This window comes from Prionailurus viverrinus, chromosome C2, assembly GCF_022837055.1.
Source record: "Prionailurus viverrinus isolate Anna chromosome C2, UM_Priviv_1.0, whole genome shotgun sequence".
In the NCBI taxonomy this organism is placed as follows: domain Eukaryota; kingdom Metazoa; phylum Chordata; class Mammalia; order Carnivora; family Felidae; genus Prionailurus; species Prionailurus viverrinus.
The window spans coordinates 96918176-96933375 of NC_062569.1; the positions used below are offsets into that span (position 1 = coordinate 96918176).

At 39.4% G+C, this 15200-nt stretch overlaps 1 protein-coding gene across 2 annotated transcripts in view; it reads left to right on the forward strand.

Annotated features, from left to right (window-relative positions):
- Positions 1-795: 795 nt before the first annotated feature.
- The window catches only part of LSAMP (limbic system associated membrane protein), a 665273-nt gene continuing 650868 nt past the window's right edge, over positions 796-15200 (forward strand). For both annotated transcript variants that reach the window (XM_047876541.1, XM_047876542.1), the window contains exon 1: positions 796-1111. In XM_047876541.1, the coding sequence (XP_047732497.1) occupies positions 957-1111 (155 nt within the window). In that variant the 5' untranslated portion in view covers positions 796-956. The remainder of the gene's footprint in view (positions 1112-15200) is intronic.

Sequence of the window (15200 nt, forward strand, 5' to 3'; positions counted from 1 at the left end):
CCATCTCATCTTTGGGCACAGGTCCCCCTCCACTCCCCGTGCTTTCTTATCCCTCTCTGCCTCACTCCCTTGTCTGTCAAGGCTTGCCTTCTGCTTGCCTTCTCTTTCCCGGGCTCCTTTTCCGTCCATCTCTCCCGTTTCCCTGTTCTTTCCCACACTCTTCCTCCCGTGCTTTCACAGCCTGACTCCCTCTCCTTCTCCCCTTTCTCTAGCACAGTACATCCAAGCTCCATTCCCTCTTCTTAAGGAAATCAGCCAGGCCTCAGATGGAGCTGTTGTCCTGACAACCTAAAGGCGCATCGGGCTTTCACCGAGGCTGGCTGCTGCTGAAGGGGGCAGTTGTGCAAAGCGAGGGGCCAGGCCGGAGGGAGGGCGGAGGGGATGACGTGGAGGGGCTGTTGAAATCCGCGGGGGGCGGGGGAGGTGCGAGCAGAGGGGAGGGACTGGAGGGAGAAACAGGAAAGGGAGGGTGGGGGGTGGAGGGAGACTCCGGGCTGCTGCCGCCGCTGTGTGGGTTTCTTTACACTCGCTGGCAGGCTGGGTGCCGGCTCCCTCGCCCGCCCGCCTGGGAAAGTGGGTTAGGGAGGGCAGGAGCTCAGCTCAGACGCTGGCAAAGGAGCATCTAGCCTCGGGCAGGCCCGAGAAGAGCACTTCCTTGGGCGGCTTTCTCCTCATCTTTCCTGGAGGGGTTTATATTTGCACTCTCTCCTTTTAAATTTTGTTCCTTTGACTTTTCCCCCTTTCGCTGGGGTTTTACGAGGGCTTTGTTAAGTCTTAGAGGGAGGACACCCTGAGCCAGGCAAAGAGAGAGGGAAAGTGGCGAGGAGCTCAGACTGGCCAAGCCCGTTCCGCCCTGGCCGTTGATGAAAGCCCCCTGTTTGTAAAGCCCCCTCGGCGTGAGCAGCACGCACACACCCTCCAGAGTACGCGGGGACCTGCACCTCGGCGTGGCCACCATGGTCGGCAGAGTTCAGCCTGATCGGAAACAGTTGCCGCTGGTCCTACTGAGATTGCTCTGCCTTCTTCCCACAGGACTGCCTGTTCGCAGCGTGGATTTTAACCGAGGCACGGACAACATCACCGTGAGGCAGGGGGACACGGCCATCCTCAGGTAGGGCTTTCGGGCAACTTTTAGGCTGTGTGCGCGCGCGGGAGTGTGTGTGTGTGTGTGTGTGTGTGTGTGTGTGTGTGTGTTTCAACTCCAGCTTCTGATGCTGCAGGCTTGCGTGTGTGTGTGTGTGTGTGTGTGTGTGTGAGTGTGCATGTGCATGCACACGCGCCTTTTACTGCGTGGCCCAGGTATCTGCCAACAAATTTCAGAGGAATTCTGCTTCCCGTCAAGGACCAGCAATGTTGCTTAAATGTGTTTGGTTTTTCGGGACCTCAGTTCTCTTACCAAGAGAGCCTAACTTCGCCTATGGTGTTAGTGACGCTTGGGCAGTGTTCTTGCTTTTGCAATTTTAGATGCTTTGCACTTAAGAGTTTTGTTGGGGTTCTTTAACCAGGAAAGAGGAGTTGTTGAATTATGGCTCTTACAGAGTGGTACACAGTACTGCATTCTCTGTGCTGTGTTCTGTGTGTGTGTGTGTGTGTGTGTGGTGTGTGAAGACAGAGAGAGAGAGAGAGAGAGAGGTAGAATATGCACAGCAAGGCTCTCCCTCTGCCCCAGCAGTAGTCTGGACTGGAGACTTTCTGTAAGGATCTTCTTATTGACACCGAGAGCAATAAATCAATATTAGAACTTTGGTTGGTTACTGAGCCTTTTCTGGAATGTGGATAGAAATCAACACATGAATGAAGAGAAGAAAAAGAAAAAGAAAAAGGAACTTGCCAAATTGCTGATATTTAAGAATTGGAGTATGAAGCACAAAGGTTAGGCAGGAATTAACCTGGTGTAAAATGGGTATTTCAGATTGATTGTTGACCTTCCAGTCCTATCTGTGCAGCTGTGCCAAAGTCTGAAATATAATTTAGGATTGAAATTTGGAAAGGAAGAGTCCCAGTCCTTGGGAGTTTGACCCCTATAAGGGACAGCAAGCTAGAGACACTCAAATGGAGCCTAGCCATCATTCTATTTCTAAAAAAGCATCAAGCTTCTTCTCCTATGTTTCTGTTCTCTCTGCCCCTCCTCTACCCCCTGCACATACCCCTTGTCCTTTTTCCTAGCTTTCTTAAATTTCTTTTAAGAAAGAAAGAAAGAAAGAAAGAAAGAAAGAAGACAAACAAAAACGTTTTCCTTGGAGACCCTTTAAAATCTCATTTTGTCCAAATGAAATGCCCCAGTGTCAGTCTGTCCATACAGTTAATATTGCTTGTTGTGGCAATAAAAACCAGTACACAATAGAAAATAAACCTATAATCTGTGTGCAAGGAGCTGATAGTGCATAAACCCTGGGGCATCAGGGAGCAGTTCTCCAGCAGAGCTGCCTAGAGCAGCAAAGTTTTCTTTCCATTTCTCAGAAATAAATTTGGTTGGCTGTCACAGTGTCCTGCTTTGGGATCTCCAGCCTTGTTATAGAGGAATGTGTATGTGTTGTGTGTGTGTGTTGTGTGTGTGTGTGTGTGTGTGTGTGTGTGTGTGTTGCTGCAGATTGTAAAAACTAAGAAAATCCTAATGTGTGAGTGCTGCTTTCTTCGTTTCCTGAGCATTGGATGATTATGAATCCCAGAGATCCTACAATCCAAAGCAGATTTTCCCTACCAGCTTTCCAGCCCTGCAAACCTGCCTGTGTGATTTATCCACATGGAGTAATAAGATTTATAGAGTAATTTATCTGTTTGCAAAGGGATTTGGACATGATGCAGAAGATGTTTTTTGCAAACATATAAGCATGCCATCTCAACTGCTAACGTTGATACTCCCTAACGTCATTGACTCTTTACCAGGGAAGCATTCTATATAAATTTGTGCTATCCCCTGAAGGATTTGCTTTTGCTGATTATAAGACTGAATATGGGAAAAGTGAATATCCTGGATGTCTAAGTTTTTACTTAAATGTCCATGAACTTTGTTAAGTCAGCATCACCTATATCTTAAACTATAGTTATCAACGAGTTATCTATAGTTATCTATAGTTAACTACAGTTAAACTATAGTTATCAAAGAGTAAACATGTAAATGTTAATTCAGAAGTAAAAAGATATTCTTATATTTTCATATAAGCCTAGGCATAGAAGTCTGTGTTTTTGAGAGACATCTTACTACCTAAATATCTACATACGATACCGATGTGTTTCTGTGTGTCTGTGGATTAAAAGAAATGGAGTTTTAAGTATTACACTTTAGTAGACATTATAGCATTGGAAATGGGGTGGTGAGAAATGAGAATAAATATAGAAACAGTTATTCACTGGGAAAGAGAAGATAGACAAACAGAGCATGCAGAGAAGTCACCTGTGAGAGTCAATTGCTTTTCCAGACCTCACCTAATATGCCCTCTTTTTTCTTTCTTTTGCCTTGGACAAACCTTTTATTTCTGGGTTGGTGGAGCTCTATCAGAAGTAACTATGAAGAGAGTTTCCTTTGTTTTCTTAGGTGACCTTCTTCTCAATCTCTTTAACTGAGCCCAGTAAGCTTTGTGGGTCAGTTTCCTGGTGAAGAATGGTTTTCTTGCGTTCTGTTTACAAGTCTAGCCTGGGAAAGGCTTGCTTCTACTTTATTTGTGACATTTTACTGGGAGCATGAGCTTTTAGGGGAGGAGAGGAAGGAGAACTTGATTCATTGGAAGCCACAGTAGATGTTTGGCACTGAGAAACCGAAAAGGCAAGGAGAAAAAACAAAACAGAACAGAACAAAAAAAAACCTCTCTCAGTGAATATGTGGCCCTGAATAATCTGAAATGGCAATAGGACACAAGGAAGGTTTGTAATTCTGGTGGTCCAGTGACAGGAGTTTGGCTTCTTGTCCCTAAAACATTTACCTTTACTGCCTTACTTCCATGAAAAAAAAAAAAAAAACAGTGTCTCTTTGGGGAATTGATGTTCATTTTTTGTATAATTATACAAAATAGGAGATGTATGCTAGTCTTGGGGGTCTTGCTCTGTAATTTCTATCACTTAAAAAAAACACAATAAAAAACTATAGAATGAAGGTGACAAAACTAGGTGGAAAGAGCTATATTCTCACATAGACCTGCCTAACCTTATTTTTTCCCAGATGAGAGTCTAGATTCATGAGGTCCTTTATGAGATCCTTTAAGAGCTGAAAGAAACCACACACCCTCTTTTATCTTAAAGGAATAGAATCAAAGTATCCGCAGATCAGTGGTGGCAGCAACAGCACATTCAGTTCCTTCCTAGATATTGAACCAGAAACTGCATTATTTGTCTGCACAGTAATGTGTAAGACATACCCATGGGACTTGTGAGAACATCTCAGGTATTTTTCTGAACAGAGTCCATCTGCCCCACTGTCACCCCCAACAAGTGTAAGAGTTCATCAATTACTGGACAAGTTTCTAGCACTGTTTTTTCTAACTTTCTACCCTTGCACACAGGCTCCTATAGAGATTCTCTCCCAGGTTAATCTTGGTAGGTTGAAACCATGCAGCTCTCCTGATAAGCCAAAGGAAAAATGGAAATAGAAAGTGTTCTAATCTAGCCTTTAAAGTTGCATACTTTTAGTAACAGTAGCATATGTTTAGAAAGATAATAAAATATTTGATCCCAATATATCTATTCACAAGATAACTGTGAAAATTACATAAAAATACATATTTTGGACATATTGCATAAAAGTATATATGATGAAATGCAAAGGTTTCAAACGATTGTGATTGTAATCATTTCAAATTTGAGGTATTACAGTTTTATTTATTTCATAATTCTGACCCTGTTTGGTGTTTGCAAGATATTATAATGCTTTTCATGGTGATGACATTTTCCCCATTTAAATTAAATGTGCCTAATAAATGTTAACTGCAAGAAACCAAATATCTAAGTTTAATTAATTAATTTTTAATTTTTCAAAATTCTTGGTCTTTATTTCATTATTTGTTTCTGTACTAGGGGAAAAAGAGGATACAACACAAAAGATATAATTATTTGACCGTTCAATGTGAAACTTTTGTGCAAATTTCAAGGGAAAAATGGCTTCTCTTCTATAAGGCATCTGGAACGCCTACATTCACAAAGAAAGTATCAACACTCAAACATACTCCTGAGACAATATGTGATTTTTCTATCACTTGAAATTCACTATTTGAAAAGAAACTTTGTGGGCATAGGTGTTTTGGGAAAACTTGTGACAATTTTGAAGTTTTCTTTCTCTGTGGCTAACTTACTAAAGGTAATCAAAATTTATTGGTTCTTACTGATACTTTAAGAACCCTTCATTGCTCATTAAATCCTTTATCGAATATATTTGGTAAATAATATAGTATAGCACACTACATATTGTCTAGGAATATGGCATATTAGATACATTTATTAATGTTGATATACCAGTAAATTATATTATTTGTTGTTACTTATGGACAGAGGAACAAAGTAGCTAAGTGTCATGTGACAAATGCAAATTGTGATAATTTGTGTTTCTATAAGTATGAAGCATGTAAGTATGTATTCACATAAACCCCACATATTAAGGTGTTTTTTCTGTTCTATGTCATCTGTCTTTGAATAAATTATTTGTAGAGTTGTGCAGTGAACAACCAAAGGTTTCTGACTCTTCCACTAAATAAGTTGATGAGGGTTAAACAGTTGTGTTTCTTAAAGCTGCTTATACATAACAGCAAACTCAGGCAAAAAGAGAATAAGTACATATTTTGCTGTAATCTTTGAAAATTCCAGGTACAGAAATCTGTGACTCATGGGATAGGACATTACCTAAATGTGTGCTGGTCCCCCTTGCTGTCAGCCCCAGCACTTCTCTTTAGGGCATTACTTATGGCTTACAGCCGTTTGCCCTGTTTTCAGAATGTCCTGCTCATTAGTGTATAAGACTCAGAAGACCTGGACTCTAATTTTGGATCCATCCTTGCATGCTTCATGACTTTGAACAAATCCCTTAAATATCTGAGCTTCAGTTTCATTTATAAAATGCTGAAACTGCCTATTTTAGTTACTCTAGGTACTGTACTGTTGTTTTTTTTTTTTTGTTTTTGTTTTTTTTTAAATTTACTTATACTTATTTCTTTTTTTTTTTTTTTTTTTTTTATGAAATTTATTGACAAATTGGTTTCCATACAACACCCAGTGCTCATCCCAAAAGGTGCCCTCCTCAATACCCATCACCCACCCTCTCCTCCCTCCCACCCCCCATCAACCCTCAGTTTGTTCTCAGTTTTTAAGTCTCTTATGCTTTGGCTCTCTCCCATTCTAACCTCTTTTTTTTTTTTTTCCTTCCCCTCCCCCATGGGTTCCTGTGAAGTTTCTCAGGATCCACATAAGAGTGAAACCATATGGTATCTGTCTTTCTCTGTATGGCTTATTTCACTTAGCATCACACTCTCCAGTTCCATCCACGTTGCTACGAAAGGCCATATTTCATTTTTTCTCATTGCCACGTAATATTCCATTGTGTATATAAACCACAATTTCTTTATCCATTCATCAGTTGATGGACATTTAGGCTCTTTCCATAATTTGGCTATTGTTGAGAGTGCTGCTATGAACATTGGGGTACACGTGGCCCTATGCATCAGCGCTCCTGTATCCCTTGGATAAATTCCTAGCAGTGCTATTGCTGGGTCATAGGGTAGGTCTATTTTTAATTTTCTGAGGAACCTCCACACTGCTTTCCAGAGAGGCTGCACCAATTTGCATTCCCACCAACAGTGCAAGAGGGTTCCCGTTTCTCCACATCCTCTCCAGCATCTATAGTCTCCGGATTTGTTCATTTTGGCCACTCTGACTGGCGTGAGGTGATACCTGAGTGTGGTTTTGATTTGTATTTCCCTGATAAGGAGCGACGCTGAACATCTTTTCATGTGCCTGTTGGCCATCCGGATGTCTTCTTTAGAGAAGTGTCTATTCATGTTTTCTGCCCATTTCTTCACTGGGTTATTTGTTTTTCGGGTGTGGAGTTTGGTGAGCTCTTTATAGATTTTGGATACTAGCCCTTTGTCCGATATGTCATTTGCGAATATCTTTTCCCATTCCGTTGGTTGCCTTTTAGTTTTGTTGGTTGTTTCCTTGGCTGTGCAGAAGCTTTTTATCTTCATAAGGTCCCAGTAATTCACTTTTGCTTTTAATTCCCTTGCCTTTGGGGATGTGTCCAGTAAGAGATTGCTACGGCTGAGGTCAGAGAGGTCTTTTCCTGCTTTCTCCTCTAAGGTTTTGATGGTTTCCTGTCTCACATTTAGGTCCTTTATCCATTTTGAGTTTATTTTTGTGAATGGTGTGAGAAAGTGGTCTAGTTTCAACCTTCTGCATGTTGCTGTCCAGTTCTCCCAGCACCATTTGTTAAAGAGGCTGTCTTTTTTCCATTGGATGTTCTTTCCTGCTTTGTCAAAGATGAGTTGGCCATACGTTTGTGGGTCTAGTTCTGGGGTTTCTATTCTATTCCATTGGTCTATGTGTCTGTTTTGGTGCCAATACCATGCTGTCTTGATGATGACAGCTTTGTAGTAGAGGCTAAAGTCTGGGATTGTGATGCCTCCTGCTTTGGTCTTCTTCTTCAAAATTCCTTTGGCTATTCGGGGCCTTTTGTGGTTCCATATGAATTTTAGGATTGCTTGTTCTAGTTTCAAGAAGAATGCTGGTGCAATTTTGATTGGGATTGCATTGAATGTGTAGATAGCTTTGGGTAGTATTGACCTTTTGACAATATTTATTTTTCCAATCCATGAGCAGGGAATGTCTTTCCATTTCTTTAAATCTTCTTCAATTTCCTTCATAAGCTTTCTATAATTTTCAGCATACAGATCCTTTACATCTTTGGTTAGATTTATTCCTAGGTATTTTATGCTTCTTGGTGCAATTGTGAATGGAATCAGTTTCTTTATTTGTCTTTCTGTTGCTTCATTGTTAGTGTATAAGAATGCAACTGATTTCTGTACATTGATTTTGTATCCTGCAACTTTGCTGAATTCCTGTATCAGTTCTAGCAGACTTTTGGTGGAGTCTATCGGATTTTCCATGTATAATATCATGTCATCTGCAAAAAGCGAAAGCTTGACTTCATCTTTGCCAATTTTGATGCCTTTGATTTCCTTTTGTTGTCTGATTGCTGATGCTAGAACTTCCAGCACTATGTTAAACAGCAGCGGTGAGAGTGGGCATCCTTGTCGTGTTCCTGATCTCAGGGAAAAAGCTTTCAGTTTTTCCCCGTTGAGGATGATGTTAGCTGTGGGCTTTTCATAAATGGCTTTTATGATCTTTAAGTATGTTCCTTCTATCCCGACTTTCTCAAGGGTTTTTATTAAGAAAGGGTGCTGGATTTTGTCGAAGGCCTTTTCTGCATCGATTGACAGGATCATATGGTTCTTCTCTTTTTTTTTGTTAATGTGATGTATCATGTTGATTGATTTGCGAATGTTGAACCAGCCCTGCATCCCATGTACTGTTGTTTTAAGAAGCTCAGATGTGGTAAAGTAGGAACGTTTGTTTGATTGTAAACTCTTATGTAAGCATAAAAATATTAGTCATTTCCAACCACATTCAGCCCATTATTCTGGCTTTAGGGAGCTCTTTTGCTCAGACCTGTGTTTCTCACACTTGAAGGTGTATCAGAATGTGTACCAGGAGTGCTTGTTATAACACAGATTACTTGCTTTCTACCTTTGGAGTTTCTGATTTAGTAGGTCTCTGGTAGGGTCTAAGATCTTGATGCTAATGCTTCAGGACTGGGCCACACTTTGAGAACCACTGACTCTTGCTAATACAAGTCTGTTCTGCAGATGAGCATTTTAGGTATCACATAGTCGTTTGTTAAAATCCAAAATCTCAGGTCTATCCCAAGCCTAATAAGTCAGAATCTGTATTTTAAGAAGATCCCCAAATGATTCATAAATACCTTAAACTTGGAGAAGTACTGCTTTCCATGGCTCACAACCATGGCTGCACATGACAATCAACTGGAAACCTTCAAAAAAATATTGAAGCCACATATTCTCTACTTCCAGAAATTTATATTTAGTTAGTTTGGGGTACAGCCTGGCATAGGTAATTTTTAAAAATGATTCCGATATGTACACAGAGTTGAGAACCACTGCTTTACTTGTTGAAGAGTCTCTTTTACAAACCATTTTTGAGGCAATACTTAATAGATATGTAGTAAAAAATTAAAGTCATGTTGTATGGCTTAGAAAATATGTCAACAGCAAAGATGTACAAATTCAATTGGGAGAGAAGAATGAGATCATCATAGATTCATTTCTTTAACACACGATCTCATAACTACAATGTCATGGAAAATGGAGTGACTTTATTTTAATATGGATCCAATTTACATAATATCTATTGAAACGGCATTACAGTTTGGCTTCTTAAAGATGATTGTCTTGTATTCTCACTTTCATTTACATTAGGCAAGACTCAAAGCAGTTCTAGTATTTTCTTTTGCAGTACTATCTCTTAGAGAAAACATAATATTCAGGCAAGGGAAATATCTTCAGTGATAATGTATTCAAACAGGCTTAATTATGTGCACTTACACTGCCTATACATAAATATAAGATCGTGGTTACATGTTTGTGACATTCATCTAAACTTTACACGGTGACCAATCTTTAGCTAAAACGTAGGATCAAGTCTTTGTTTCATAGGTAAAGATTTTGTCAAGGATGTCATAAGTTCACAATGCTTAACACGTAGTCAGAAGACCTAGGTCAAAATAGTTTGAAATAGTTTGAGCTATTAAATGAGAATAATTGACAATTGCTTGGCCTACTACACAACCTATTTTTATGATGATCAAATGAGGTACTATGTATTGGAATGCTTTATAAGTTATGAAAAGGCATAAAATATAACCTCTTAATAAGATTATTATCATTATATTCAGAGTAGGAAATAACCTCTACAACATTAGAAAATTCGATAAAATGAGCGTTTTGTTTTTATTTTTATGATCAAGGATGGTCATTTATGTTTGTATCACTTTTTTTTCACTTTAAAGTTACATGTATCTTAGAATATAGTTGAATTTCTTTTCAGGAGTACAGGGTGAGTGAACACTTTTTTGTAGTCACTTGTAATCACAACATCATCTCAAGTTAATTAGTCATTAACCTTCATGAAAGAAAACACATTGCTTCAGATTTTGTGAAGTACCATAGGATAAACTTGTAGAAATCTAGAGTAGGAAAGGCCTGGAGATTATGTAGTCCACTGTGTCATTTTAAAATGATTTAGGTGAGAAGAAAAATATTTAGGGGTGCCTGGCTAGCTTAGTCAATAGAACATGTGGCTCTTGAAGTAGGATTTGTGATTTCAAGCCCCATGTTGGGTTTAGAGCCTACTAAAAAAATACAGAAAAGAAAAAGAAAAATGTAGTTGGTTGCCTAAAGATTTGAGTGACTTTTTGAACTAGAATTCATGCCTCGTAATTCTCCTTCAGAGATCTTTATTCCATAGGAGCACTGAAGTTACCTTTTTGGTTTTCATGCTATCATAGGATATGCTGTTTAAAATTATGCTAGAAGTGTCTTTCCCTTTCTTTTTCTTCTCCCCTCCTGATCCTCCCCCTCCATTCTACTTGCCTCCTCTCTATCTCTTCCTTTTTCTATGCTTCTCTTCCCTTGTTTCTATTCCTGTCTCTCATTCCTTCTCCTCCTCTCCCCTCTTGTCCGTCTCCTCTTTTCTCCTTCTAATCCCTCCAAATCAAGTCACAGCTGAGCCTTCTATGGATAATCATGCAGCTAGTGCTGGTCAAGGAAGAATTTTTCAGTAATTGCATTACTGTTTCTATGTTCACTGTCTTAACCACATAGGCTTTCTTTGTTCGCTTTCAGCATCTGTCTTATCATATTCAAAAAGGCAGTCCTGTACATGTAACTTTTTTTCTTTAAGTTTTTTTTTTCCTTTTTCCTTTTTGCGTCTGGCTCTCTCTCTGTTACTCAGATTTCTTATTTGAATTATTAACTCTTTTCCCCAGTACTTCGTTTGGGTTCCTTAATCCTACTACCTTATTATTGTTACTTATAACTTTCTACCTAGTTAAAGTCCCTCTTAGAGACCTTGACTAGGATGACTGTACAGTGAGACTGTAGTCCAGGCTCTACACATTGTACTTACTATAGTTTGCACTTAAAATTCTTTGATGATGGTAGAATTTATTTTCTAATTTGTACAGAATTTACTTTGGGCTAATGATGGGGCTGATGTGGTCACTAAGAGGAACTGGACATAGATATAGACAGTCCCCTGGCATGGTGGGTGCTCTGCATAGTAAGTCCTGCCACAAGTACACAGGTTATTTCTTGTGTGTCAAGTTTTCATGAAGCTTTCTTAGTAGGTGAGCCAAGGCAGGTCCAACATGTTACACCAGAAAAAAGGGACAGAGCACAGTAAAGGGAAAATAACAGGTCAGCAACTCTGAGTGGGCCCTGCAGGTAGGCAGGTAGGTGTCACAGGGAGGTGTGTCAGCTTATATAGAGAATTAGTCACAAGGTTGAGGCTCAGAGAAGAACAGAGTCCATGGGATAAAAGCTGGCTTACACAGGGCAGAACCCTCAGTAATAAGGGACTTATACCCCAGATATATTACCAAGGTAGTGAACCTGGTCAAGGATACAAGTGAAGGTCTGTATCAAAGCTTTTGTAACTACGGGGTGACACAAAGATAAACCTCAAAGTACTGAACTCCATTTTTTAAAACTCATGCAGGATCATAAAACCTGGTCTAGTTAGGTAGGGGAAACATAGAAACAGAGGTCTGGAATGAGATTAGAACTGACACTACCTGTTTCTCCCTGACTCAGGCAACTTTGCTAGATTACATCTTTATTCTACTTAGTGCTTTCAGACCCCATGGACCTGACCTCACCTGACTATCATAAGCCAATTGTTTTCCAATATCAATCTAGAAATACCACTAGATCCTTCAAAGCCTTGTCATTATCAATAACATGAAGTCAAAGGTCCTTAGCTTGGATAACTCTCCATGCCTTGCTACCTCATTGCATCTACTAATTCGGAACCACTTACATTCTCTGTTCATGAGCACATGGTTGTGTGTACACACAGTGCTAGTTCTTACCTGTGTTCACAAACCTCTCTCTGCCTGGAACCTTCTTTTCCCTGTTCCACTTTTCCCTGCTATACTTCTTTGATAGGATACCTCCTTGTTGCTTCTTCTATGTTGAAGGCTAGTTTTGGTGTGATCTCATTCAGGAATCTTCTCTAATTCTCTCAGATGGGGCTAAGTACTCTATTTATTATTGGTAATAGCCTCTCTGCATATATATATTTTTCTCTCCTAGCTTTATTGCGGTATAATTGATAAATAAAATTTAAGCACTAAAGCTGTATAGTATGATGACTTGATATACATATACATTATACAATGATTATTACTACAATCAAGTTAACTAATACATCTATCACTTCATTTAGATACCTTTCTTGTAGTGATAAAACCACCCAAGATCCACTCTCCTTGCAAGATTCATGTATAAAACACAAAATTATGAACCATCGTTACCATGACATGCAGTAGATCTTCAGAACTTAATGATGTTATAACTGAGAGTCTACACTTTGACCAACATCTTCCCATTTCCACCACCTTCCAGCCCCTGGCAACTACCATTCTTGTTCTCTGTTTTTATGACATAGACCTTTTTCAAGATTCCATACATAATTGAGATTGTGTGGTATTTGTCTTTATTTAGCTCTTTTTCACCTGGCATAATACCCCCCCTGCCCAGATTCACCCATGTTGTTGCAAATGGAAAGATTTAAAATTTTTTTAGCTACATAATACTCTATTGTGTGTATGTGTGTACATAGAGAGATAGATATAGATGATAGATATACATATATGATATAGATAAAAATGATATAGATGTAGATATAGATACAGATAGAGATACATCTCATGTTTTCTTTTTTGATTCATTTATTGGTTAATGTTGGGGTGTTTGTGTATCTTGGCTCTTGTGGATAATGCTGCAATGAACATGGGGGTGAAGATACCTCCTTCCGATACTGATTTACTTGAGATACGTACCCAGAAGTGGAATTTCTGGATCATGTACATACCTCAATTTAGCATGTATACACTTTAATTTTTTTTAATATTTATTTATTCTTGTGTGACAGAGGGAGAGAGAGAGAGAGAGAGAGAGAGAGAGAGAGGAGGTGCAGATAGAGGGAGAGAGATACAGAATACTAAGCAGGCTTCAGGCTCCACGTTGTCAGCACAGAGCCCGATGAGGGACTCGAACTCATAAACTATGAGATCATGAACTGAGCCCAAGTTAGGCACTTAACAGACTCAGCCACCCAGGTTCCTCAGCACTTACTACATTTTAAAGTCACTCTTGTCTTACCTCAAATGTGCTATCAGTCATTCAAAGGCTGGTGTCTCATCTACTTTACCATTCCATCTGAGAGTTTAGCTTAGTACCTACAGGTCCTCAGATAAATATTTACTCACTGAATTAATCAGATAAGAATAGCCATACTGTAAATCAAGCATATCAGAAATTGGTTTATGGAAGAGGAGACAAGTTTGAAGGAGGCAGGTATGAAACAAGGGATTTTAGTGGTAAGGCCAACCACTACTGGAGAAATTATAAATGTGTGGTTGAAAAACATAAAGTAATAAAATCAGAGATGGATTATATTCTGGTCATTGGTGGGTGATAAGGGGTTTGGCTAGAAACACTTTCAACATTTCCCATTGCAGCTATTCTTTTTTTTTTTTAATTTTTTTTTCCACGTTTTTATTTATTTTTGGGACAGAGAGAGACAGAGCATGAACGGGGGAGGGGCAGAGAGAGAGGGAAACACAGAATCGGAAACAGGCTCCAGGCTCCGAGCCATCAGCCCAGAGCCCGACGCGGGGCTCGAACTCCCGGACCGCGAGATCGTGACCTGGCTGAAGTCGGACGCTTAACCGACTGCGCCACCCAGGCGCCCCGCAGCTATTCTTGTTAAGCACCACTTCCAAGAGAATGAGAAATGCATATAGTAGCATTTTAGGGGAACCCAAAACTTCAGACACAGGTGCCCAGACAAAGTATGCTGATAGATGAGATTCTGACAAAAAGGAGTCACTCAGTGCATGTCCAATGTCTATGAAAAGCTCAGATTCCCAGGTAGCTTACAAGAAGGGATATACTTTCTGGGAGCTGCTGAGGTTTTCTCCCTCTAGAAGTGCCTGTGAACTTTGAGGGACTAAGTTGAGGATTTGGGAGTTACAGTTGGCAGGATTGTTGTGCAACAGGTGTATTCACCTCATCTGTTCTACTTTCTTAAGAAATGAGACAAGGTATAGATCACATGCGCTCATTCAACTCAAAGTGATTATTTATACTGAATAATGATGTCTCTTGGGTTTTGCAGTGTTGAGCTCTCTACTGACTCCTGGAGAAATTCAAAGTTGAATGTATAGTGGACTTTTTAACAATCCCAAATTCTCTCTGTATGTTTTGCTATAATGCACAAAGGCATTATTTATATGAGGTCAGAGGATAAGCCTGTAACTCTGAGGAAAATAGAACCCAGCTTCTCATACAATAATATATTACTATGTATTCTATTATAACTTTTTTGGTGATGCATTTCTATAGTGAGTTCCTATATTTTCAAGTTATCAAGTTATTTGCCACAATTCTCTGGTAGGAACAATATAGATCAAAATGAAAGTCAACATAAAGTCATGCATGGCCAAATGTATACATGTGAAAATATTAATTGGGAAAATTACTTGGTTTCCTGATTTCTAATTTTTGTGCTTCTTCAGTTAAACTTCATTCTAGCACACCTATATCAGACCTGCTTATTTTATGGGGTTTGAGTCACATATGCTTGCCAATTTGTGGTTGATCTTTTTCTTGCTTGACATAACCAAGATTGCTGTCATCTTATGCATGTTCATGATGTAATTGTATGAGCATATCTTAAGATCAGCATTTTACATTGCAGAATCATTAACTTAGCATATGGATTTTTCTTTGACCTTCTTTCTGACTTTTGTTCTTTTGTCTATCTTTTGTGATGCTAATATGATGAACTAATATCTAATATTATCAGCACCGCAAGGAAATGCCTAAAGTCTACAGGATATTATAGATCAGATAAACTTCTAG